Below are 11,061 nucleotides of genomic sequence, written 5' to 3'. Positions count from 1 at the left end.
ATTTAAATACAATATTTTATTGACTTTAGGTTAGCTGGGAATAATTACCCACAGTCATGCTTCATAAGATACTCCAGGTTGTTGAAAGAATAAAACAAAAAAGGATAAATGTTGTATTAGACATTTTAAACTTTCAGGTGTTTGCTTCTATGACTCGAGAAAATGTTTAGGATTTCAGTATTATAAATCATCAACAAAAGGTGTATGCCCCAAATTTCCACTTGTTGCCATTGACTTTTTGCCAGAAACAAACTTCACCGCAGCCTTTAAATAAATAGAAAAGAAAAAGTTAATAGAAATATGAAAATGTATAATTGAGTAAACTTTTCCCATTTTTCTGAGCCAGTAATCGTATTGTTTCTCAAAATGAATTATAGGAGGTGGCTGACACTTTAGCTGTCACACTTGCCTGTGACAACGTAGGAAGGAAAGGTGGGCTCTGCACCTTTGAGCCTTCTATCTAGCATACAGGGAGGTGGCTGCTCAAGAGGGAAGGCGAACCTCACCCAAGGTGTGCTATGTAGGATGGCTAGTACTTGTCTGTTTCTGCAATGTAAATAGACCGGGCCAGTTACAATACAGCGTGTTAACTTAAAATAGGTTTCTTTTTTTTTTTTTAACCCCATTGTCTTTACACAGGGAGTGGTGGTGATGTAGGGTGTTATGACGTGAGCTCAGCACAAGGTCAGTAGTTCAACACCACCAGCCACTCCTTGGAAGAAGGCTGAGGCTTTCTACTCCAGTAGTGTTGTAGTCTCAGAAAGCCAGCGGGGCAGCATTTCTACTCTGCCCTATGCTTCGCTTTGAGTCAGAACTGACTTGATAGCTGTGAGTTTGGTTTGGTTTGGTTCTCTGTACAAGTGGAATCCTGGGGGCTTAGAAGTTACTAGTTGGGTTGCCAACCTCAGCTGCCCAGAGCAGTTTGAAACCACTAACTTCTTCGAGGAAGAAAGTGTATGAGGCTTTTCGTTCCTGTATATATTTACAGCCTGAGGCAAAGGGGGCAGTTCCACTCTGTCTTCCAGAGTCACTATGAATCAACTGACTCAGTGGCAGTGGATGTGATTTGGTTGTTCCTACACCTGTTGGTGAGAAGATAAGTGCGACCACAAGAGTGGAGAGGAGATGGAATTTTTAATGGGAACAGAACTAAGGACACCGACTGCTGTGGGGTCTACTTTGTAGTTCATGACTTGTCACACAGGGTATGTAGTTCACGTACTTCAGATTTATTCTGTACAGCGAGGCATGACAATTCCTGCCTAGAAAACATTCCAGTCTTGAAGGGAGATGTAGAAACAAACGTGTAATTTGAGCAAGGAAATATAGCTTGAGATGATGAAAGGGAAGTCTGAGATGCTGATGGAGGACTGGAAGGATACGAAGTTTAGTTCTTGTGGGCGAGGAAGAAAAATGCCCGAACTTTAGTAGTTGGTAGAATCGTATGATAGTGCCAACATTTTGACATCCAAGAAAAGGGATTTCAAGTGGTTTGAGCACTGGTAATTTAGTTGTGCAAGGGGCTACATATGCCCTCCATGTCCCCTCTACCAGGTACAGACAGGCATCAGACAGCTTTGAAAATGGATCACTAAAGTTACATCAAATCATAGAATTTTTCTACTCTAGAAGTCACATGATGGAAGGTCTACTTACATTTTTAACATCAGTGGCCGTCACTGCGTCGATCTGCTGAAGGACCGTGGTTGGCGGCACGTAGGAACCAGCAACTAAAGCCTGGAATCCCACTTCATTCAGGAAACCCTCCGAGGACTCCACTGACATTAGGTATGCGGCTTTTAGCTTGTTCCTGTCCAATAAAGGGCGTGCAACGAAAGCAGCTTTATAGATAAAAAGGGAGTTTTATGTTCCCAACTCTTCAACACAGCATTGAAAACCTTACAATGCTACAGGCCTCCACCTAGTTCTTCAGTTCACGGACATCTTATTAATGATGTGTCCAATTTGGAAATCTGTTACACAACACGATTATGAAGGGAAAAACCTATGTGGGTTCTTCGGTATCATCCATCTAGCAGTTCTGAATCAATTGTCCCCCTCAAAATTCATTGTAGACGAGGCATGATGAAGGCAAGTGGGGAGAAGGGGCAGGCAGGGCAGAGTAGGTCTTAGCAGCCCAAACAGTTGAAACAGAAGTCCTAGTGGCACATTAAGTGCTTGGCTCTAACCAAAAGACTGGTGGTTTGAATCCACCAGCTGCTCCCTGGGGGAACAATGTGATATAAAGGTTTACTACTTTGCCCGGCAGGGCTGCTCTAGGTTGGTACTGACTTGGAGGACGATGGTTTTTTTTTGGGGGGGGTGGGAGGCAGGGGGGTTTAGACAGTTTACATAACGAGTACAAAAGCATCTATTCTAGCAGATGCTACCACCTTATTGATCAATTTGAAATAAAACAAAACCCAAATTTCACAGTTCTTCTAGGAAGAAACTATTATTTTTTTATAAACATGGTATTCAATAAGGGACTTCAGTTACTTAACCCCCAGTAAACTATTATCCTTTAGAAAGATTTCTATTAACACATAATTAAAATTTAGTGTGACAATTTTGCTACAATGTTAGTTTAATTTAAAACCTGCAATTAACTTTACCAAGAGGCTATTAGTTTGTCCCTTCAGCAATGACACCTCATTTTCTCTTTCACTATAGGAAGACTAAGGAACCTTACAAGACAAAATATCAGCACCATCAAAACGTCAGAAAACGAACACATTAATAACTGAACTTCCATTTTGTCATGCTTTATAAAAACTCTGCTATACTTATTAAGGATATTAATTTTCTTAAATTAGATGTGAAAGAAGGATTTTTCTCAAGGTCCAGTGTTTCAGTTTATTCTCATGTTGTTTCCCGTGCACTCAGGTAGAACTGCATTGTATCAATCCTTGGTCCTATGTGTACAATATCTAATAAATAGTGCTGAATCTACTTAAAACATGTAATTTTGTAGTGTGTTCAGTATAGTAAAGTAACAATATAGACTGGAACCGAATGACCAGGGGTGCCATCTGGGTGACTAATCCACCCTGTAGAATCGTACTGTGCACATGCATGGGGCTCCGGCGGCACAGCAGGTTGTGCGTGGGGCTGTTAACTGGAAGGCTGGCAGATCGCGAGGCAGTCTGCTTTCATCAACTTTACAGCCTTAGAAACTCTATGGAGCCGTTCGACTCTATCTTACAGGATTGCAATGATCAGAGTCCACTTGATGGCAATGGGCTTATACACATTAACAGGGGCCCTCATGTGCAGTGGGCCAAGTGTTGGGTTGCTAACTGAAAGGTTGATGGCTCAAACCCACCAGTTATTGCTTGGCAGAAAGATATGGCAATCTCCTATAGATTACAGCCTTGGAGACTCTAGGAGGCAAGCCTTATCTGTCCGACAGGGCTATAATACGTCCGAACAGACTTGATGGACGTGGGCTTATACACATTTATATCATTAGGGCATTCAGTTACTCTGTACAGAAACATTACCATGTGCTGGACAGCAGAGGACAATATTAAATGATCATGGAGACCACTTAAGTTTCAGGATTCACTCTGAACCACCCTAATGGATGAGGCCCAATAAATGCCTCAGACGGCATTTCTAACTTTTGTCAAAGGACCACCCGAGATTGTAGTTTCAGTTACTCAAATTACTCACGAGTTAACTTAGACACTGGGAATTTAAATACCACAAATAGAAGAGTACCTGATTTTTTTTTATATACAGAAAAAATAAATCATGTGTTTTTTCTCTACTAAATTGGTAGAGGAAAAAAACCCTCTGGTTATGGTAAAATAGGCACCCATATGCTGGTGGTATTAACATGAATTTGTATATAACTCTTCTTAGATTGTGACTTAGAAATATAAAAATGTTTTATAAACAAATGCACACATGTATTTCAACATTCCTTATGTTGATAACCGTTGATTTAGTTGGGAATCTCTATCAAGAGCAATATGAAACACAAAAATATTTTAAGCCCAAAGCTAACTTATGAACTCTAGAAAATGTTCAGTATATGATGATACAGCTATTAATATCACACAAAACTGTTAGTAATCTCTTTAAATTTCAAATCTCTATAACTATGCTATTAAATGATATAAAAATAGTGATTTAAAAGTTATCATGAAAACAGGCAAAATCTTAAGTCTCATCTCCCAGGTAAGATGATACATATGTTTTTCTTTTTAATATGTTATGTATTTTAATCCTTATGAGCACACATTACCGTATTGTTATAGCCAGACAAAAATTATAATTGTCAACACAAAGCTGATACTGAAACTCACTTGGCAGCTTGGAGAGCTGCGTCAGAAAGGCTTCCCTGAGCGATGGTTTTCACTTGGTCATAGGCCGCTTTGATAACCTGGGACAGAGGAGGAAGATTGGTTATCTTTCCTCTCCTGATGAGGTGAACACACGAGATGGAAGGTTAGTTCTACAGAACAGTTCAATGTCTACTTGAAGTCCCCATGTCATTCACATTCTTTCTGCAGACCACAAAGCAGCACAGTGTACAACTTACAGTAGCCAAAGTAACAGCACCTTCCAAGAGTGGCGCAGAGGGCAGAGGATACCAGTAGGGTTTAGGAAGAGAAGACAGGGATTTATTTATAAATCTCCATAAAGAACACCAAAAAATTCCCCATAAAAAACCAAAACAGTTGCTATTTGGCCAACTCTGACTCATGATGCCCGTCTGTCAGAATAGCAAAATAGTCCAAAGGATTTTAAGTGGATGCATTTGGATTGCTAGGTCTATTAAGGCACCACTGGGTGGACTTGGACCTCTAACCTTTCAGTTAGCAAATGCAGTACCAATTTGCACCATCTAGGGTCTCCCCATAAAGAATAAACAAACAAAAAATCAACCCCACAGCCCCATCTTTTCTCCAGTGGAGCAGCTGGTGGGGTGAGTCACTAACCTTTGGTTGGTTAGCAGTTCAACACTTACCCTCACAGCCCATTTTTTCCCATCTTTCTTGGAAGCCAACATACACATTTTTACTGTTCTCCATAGCACTCCAATGCCAATCCCTACACTAGCCACCCCTCAACTAAACGCGCCGCCATTGAGGTGATTCTGACACAGTGACCTTAGGTAGGGTTTTGGAGGCTCTGTAAATCTCTAAGGAACAGCCAGCTTCATCTTTATGCTGTGGAGCAGCTTGTGGGTTTGAACTGCAGACGCAGAGGTGGGCAGTGACTCCAGGGCTCCTTACACAGAGCTCTTGATGAGTCCTGGCATTCAAATTGTTCATACTTTGACCAAAAAACACTTTTGTGGAGGAAAAACAAAACCTTTTAATGAGATTGGTTGAGCTATCAACTTACATCTCCAGCAGCTGCAGCCTGTGAGACAGTGTAAATCCCAAAGAGTCCGGAATCTGAGTAACTGGCATTAAAAGCAGAAACCTGAAATAGAACAAAACTTTTGTTGATGTTATTCCACCAGGTAAAATTCTTAAGGTTTGTCTAGACAAAACCTTGAATTCTCACAGGATAAGCAAATTAGAGCATTTCATGTATGTATCACTTAACCAATTCTATCAAGGACTAACCATTTATGCTATACGGGTCATATGTAACTCACTGTTTTAACTGATTATTTTTTTAAACAAGCAGATGATATTTATTTGGTCCAAGTATAGTTATTTGAGTTTTATAAAAATCAACTATAAATAACCTCAAACTATTAACAATACACAGAAACTGGACTCTTACACAGACCTACCAGGCAGTACAAATGATTTATTTACATACTGTCCTTTTCTGTACTTGCTCTGGCTGTGCGTGCGTGAGAGGCAAGGACACGGCACTGTAAGCGCCATCTTGCAGACATCGCCACAGAGACTCCCTGCGCCGTGTGAGCATTCCAGACTTGGTCTCTTCTTTCTGCTGCTGGGGCAACTCTTCTACCAATTCCCGCTTTCTATTACAGAATGAAGTCAAACGTGGCTACTATCCGGATGTTCAAAATAGCAAAAAGTTTAGCTTCTGAATAACAGAGGCATTTCTGTCTGTAGCCTAAGCAGCTTCTGAAAGTGAACCTGATGGACGGCCTAGTCCAGCGTTTCTATTTACGTGTCATTTGCAGAAGGACCCCCTGGATTGTTATTAAAATATAAACTTCTAGGTTCCTGCCCATATTTAGTGGCTTGGATCCCTGTGGCCTGGGAGCCAATCTTGAGAAGTGTTCCCAATGATTCTTATGCACAATGACAATTGAGAATCACTGGTTAACAACCTCCGTAAAACAAGAATATGAGGGGTCTTCAAAAAGTTCACGGAAAATGATTAGGAAAAAACTATGCATGACTTTCAATTTTGTTTTGTTGCATAAATGAAACGTGTACTAGTTATAGCATGTCTGAACTGGATCTATCTTGAGGAACTAAGAATGATAGTTAGGAAAGGGTTCCTATTAGAGCAACATGAATTCTGCTCAACTCTATGCTAAAAATACCAAATTCAAAGCAAAGCTTGGGTAGAAGAATGGTGTAATCACTGATGCCTTATGAAAAATTTATGAGGACAATTCACTACAGAAATTAGCAATTACAAACGGGAAACTTGTTTTAATGAGTACAAGCTGATGTTAAAGATGAAGCCCGCAGCGGCAGGCCACCTCATGTTTTTGAGGAAACAACCCTGTCCATGCCCTAATTGAAGAGGACTGATGATCAATAGCAGACATAATAGCCAACACCATAGACATCTCACTTAGTTCAGCTTACACAATTTGAGCAAACTTAGTGCTCAATGGGTGCCCAAGCGGTTGCACCTCGATCACTTGCAAACGAGAGCAGAGTTCTCCATGGAAATGTTAACAAAGCACAGAGGCAGAAGTGGTCCGCTAATGCAAAGTGCAAGAGCATCAGTCAGACAATTTTGGGGGATGATCTTTTGGTTGTTTACGTCTGGAGGGCCAGAATGGTAACATCTGCTGATTAGATGTTGAGAATGTTGGCTCTGAAACTTTAGCAGAAAAACATTCAGAAAGCTTCACCAGGGAGCCCTTCTCCGCCATGGCAGCGCTCCTGATCACTCCTCTCGTCAAATACGGGTCATTTTGTGGGAGTTTCAAAGGGGAACTCAATCATCAGGAACATACTATTGATAGTCTTGATTTGGATCCTTTGGCTTTCCTTTCGGTTCCTACTCTTAAAATCTTACTTTTCTTCAGGTACCAATGTAAAAATGATCCCACTGGCATGGTTAAACTTCCAGGGCCATCAGTTCTTTAGTGGGCTAAATGGCTGGTAGCACCGCTCACAGATGTCTTGTAGTTGACAAAAGTTGAGCAATAGTTTCTAGTCTTTATTTTTACCTTTTAATTCCTTGGTCATTTTGAAGTCTATTCCTACCCTTCAATCTAAGTTTAATTACAGTTCTGAAGATCTCTAATTCACACTCCAAATTTCTGGCCACATTCTGAATTAGGAATCATTATTGAATTATGGCACTAAATTAAGATTAAACTCCAGTCACAAAAAGGCATCGTGCCATTCATTCACTGGTGAAGAACAAAGCAAAAAGGAGAGCAGACTGTGAACTAAGAGGAGCAAGATCCATAAATAAAACCAACAGGAAATTGAACATGTAGCAGCTAAATGTAACTTAGGACCACTTTACGGAAGGAGTCCTATTTAGCACAGTGGTGAAGCGCTTGGGGCTCAATCAAAGGCCAGGGCTTCTGTTTAGACACAGCTGGCAGTGCGCTTCAGTGACGGTTTCAACCGTCGACAGCCTCTGGTGCAATTCTACCCTGTCTTATGTGGTCACTAGGATTTGGAATTGACTGGGTGACAAACAGGTATAGTTTGGCATAATTTAAGGTAATGGTTTGCAAACAGTGTTCTAGGGAACTCTAAGGCAGATTCAAAGGATTTTATAGTGAAGTACACTTTCAAATTTTTAAAAAAGTTAAAACTTCTGGGTTGGGCACTGCAGTTGGAAAATTGTGTGGGGGAAGGAAAAAGGTTCCTTTATTTAAAAAAAGTAATTGGAAGCTATAACTTGAGTGTCAAACAGGAATAACAAAGGAAAACGGATTTTAATTTCTACTATAAGCATGCACTTACACGTGTCATGTTTCCAAAAGTAGTAGTTTTTGCCTTTTCAAGTTGGGCAGCTTATTAAAGGAGTATTTTGTTAGTTGGCACCTTATATTCCCCCAATTTGAATATTATTTTGAAAGCCTTAGCACTTCCTCTCATTGTCACAAAAACGTGATTTTTAGAATAACCCGAACTGTCATTAAGTAAAATGTTAACTTTTTTCTTTTAAAAGATGGAGGGGTGGATCCGTGAAGGAGTCTCTTAATGTGTCTTTTGTACAACTGGTTGGAAAAGAGAAAGAACGGAACCGAGGAAGCAGGCATAGAAGCAAAAGGGCTTAGCTGAAATTGTAGCAAAAGAGACTTCAACTTATCTCATGAGTTAAAGGAACGGAAGCCATCAATTTCTAAGTGCTCTATTTCTAAGTATTCAATTTTTCAAATTCAAATAACCGAATAAGAAATCTCTGAAATTAAGTCCAATAGTCTCTATTTTACAAAGATTTTGTGTCTGTGTTAAGCTTTACCAGCAGATGAGAATTAAGACTGGATATCTTAAGTATTGAGCCTTTGAAAACAAAAGGAGCGCCATCGGCTGTGAAGGCCAGGTGTCAGGAATGTCTGACCCATGCTCTGTGTAAAGCCTGGGAAATCATCCACATCAGCTAACATCACACACCTCACTAAAGAGAAGCAGTTTTAAGCAGCACTACATTAGGGGTGAGTTACTTACATGTTTGACAGGTATGGCCTGAGAGTGATGTTAAATATCCAAATGCCCTTTGGCAGAGAAAAGGTACCCTCCTCTGACTAAGACTTACATCAAATGGCTGGTGAGTCCCTTTGGCAACAGCCTGGTATAAAGCGTTGGTGGCATTGCTGCCCCTCTTGACATGGGGCCCTGCGCCGAGCACATGCTGGAGAACGCTGAACACATTGGCTTCTGCACTTCCTATGGCAGCACTTTCCGCTACAAGGACAGCATGGACCAGGCTGTCTCCATTCTGTTCTCGAATTTCACCTGGAGCCGTGGGAGAGCAATGACAATCCTCACTGATTTTACTCTTCAGCATCCCATGTTCTCCCAATGTCAACCCCTAACAGCTGTCCTCCCCGCACCACACAATCAATATACAACACCCAACTAATTATTTCCTGTCATACTGAGACTTTTTCATAGTAAGTAGGCCTTCTTAATAGATGCCATCAACTTAGTCTGTGACTCCTGCTCACCAGACTCTTAATGGAAGCAGTGTCCAGTCCTAAGCCATCAACACAACTGGATCCAACTGTTCACAGGATGGGACCAGCATTCACTGGTTTTAAGAAGATGACCGTCAGGCCTTTCTCCTTAGTCTGGAAGCTCCACTGACACCCGTTCAGAATACAGCAACACACAAGACTCCACCGACAGAGTGTCCGAGAACGAGGCATGATACCAGACTGTGAGCACGCCACCAGCTTCCAGTACGTTATTCTAGGGTGGGGGCTGCCTCGAGGGAAAGTAACCCTAACAGAACAAAACGCTTACCGCCACGGTAGATGGACCTTGCACCAGATAAACCGAGTCCGCCCCGCATGTTGAGAAACTGTTCAGCCACCTGCTTTAGCACAGGATGGCTCACACCTATCCCGAAAGAAACACAAACCAGAACAGAATTTTCCAAACACACCATACAACATCTACAGTTTTTTTTTGTTTTAAACATATGTTAGGAACTCAAGCAGTAAAAAAGAAAACAAGTCCTCCCTGTAACGCTTTTCTCCCAGACAACTCTTCAAAGTTTGCTATATTTATATAGAACGTTTTCTGTGCACACATTAGTAATTCTTCTTTATTTTAAAAAAAGATGTAACCCTGTTATCTCAGAACTTTTCTTTTACAACTCTACCATAATATATTTAATCAATCTTTTCTTAATGGACATTTGCATGTTTCAAATATTTTGCTATTAAAACACTACCATAAGAGTGAAAATATAACCCATGGGATAACATTATTTATAATATTCAAAATATATAAAGAATTCTTTTTTCTTTGCTTCCCCCCAGCCCCCTCAACACACACTGGGTCCACTGCCCTTAGCAGCCCCTGTAAAGAATTCTTAGAACTCAACAAAAATCCAATTAAAAGGGGAAAAAGCCTTAAAGAGACATTGCTCCTAGAAAGTTATGCAAATGGCCAATAAATATAAATATGTATATATACATATACAGGATTTGTTTGTTTATATCCATTGTCTATTTCAATTGTACTAATAAAAGAAAAAAAGAATACAGTTTAAGACTTCTTGTGCATGAAGTCCAAGACCAGCAGTTGAAAATCACCAGCAGAGAAAGAGGGGGTTTCTACTCCTGTAAAGGGACAGTCCCGGAAACTCACAGGGCCAATTCTACCCTGCCTTATAGGGTCACTGGGAGTTGGCATCTACTCAATGGCAGTGACTTTGGTTCTCCTTAGAAAAAGTGACCCTTATTGAGAATGAGGGCAATGAATGTACAAATGTGCTTTACACAATTGATGTATGTGTGGATTGTGATAAGAGTTGTATGTGCCCCTAAATAAAATGATTTAAAAAAAAGAAAAAGTGGCCCTTTGTCACGATGCAAATAGTATAAAGAACTTAAAGCAGGTAGTTTATTGAATTCTGCCTTCCAAGAAAAGTGACTAGCAATTCAACAAAATCTATCACACACTGCCTATCTGAGATGAGTAGAGAAGTGAGCTCTCCAATTGTGTTCAATTCTGTGCTGCACAGTCACAGTTTAAGGGACTGCGCTACGACAGGAGACAAGACCGGCAATTCCTGACTTACCAAGTCCAATCAAGGCCATTCTCGCGCTCGTAAAATTGTTCTGCACATAGTAATGCAACTGAGGAATGCAAAAACATTTAGGTTATTTTGGTATAAATTAAAAAAATCCATAAAAACTGAAGAGTATAGATAAGCCAAAAACAAATACCAAGGCTTAAAGTT

The 11,061-nt window shown here is 40.5% G+C and overlaps 1 protein-coding gene across 1 annotated transcript in view; it reads right to left on the bottom strand.

Moving 5' to 3' along the window:
* Position 1: 1 nt before the first annotated feature.
* Positions 2–11,061, bottom strand: part of UQCRC2 (ubiquinol-cytochrome c reductase core protein 2) — a 29,049-nt gene continuing 17,989 nt past the window's right edge. The window contains exons 8-14 of the mRNA XM_075564599.1: positions 10,900–10,957; positions 9,615–9,710; positions 8,905–9,104; positions 5,359–5,439; positions 4,314–4,390; positions 1,657–1,810; positions 2–264 (exon numbers count right to left, since the gene is read on the bottom strand). Of these exons, the coding sequence (XP_075420714.1) occupies positions 181–264; positions 1,657–1,810; positions 4,314–4,390; positions 5,359–5,439; positions 8,905–9,104; positions 9,615–9,710; positions 10,900–10,957 (750 nt within the window). The 3' untranslated portion in view covers positions 2–180. The remainder of the gene's footprint in view (positions 265–1,656; positions 1,811–4,313; positions 4,391–5,358; positions 5,440–8,904; positions 9,105–9,614; positions 9,711–10,899; positions 10,958–11,061) is intronic.

This window comes from Tenrec ecaudatus, chromosome 12 (genome assembly GCF_050624435.1).
Source record: "Tenrec ecaudatus isolate mTenEca1 chromosome 12, mTenEca1.hap1, whole genome shotgun sequence".
Taxonomy (NCBI): domain Eukaryota; kingdom Metazoa; phylum Chordata; class Mammalia; order Afrosoricida; family Tenrecidae; genus Tenrec; species Tenrec ecaudatus.
The sequence above is the reverse complement of the archived record's forward strand: the minus strand, read 5'-3'. Positions and strand labels throughout refer to the sequence as shown.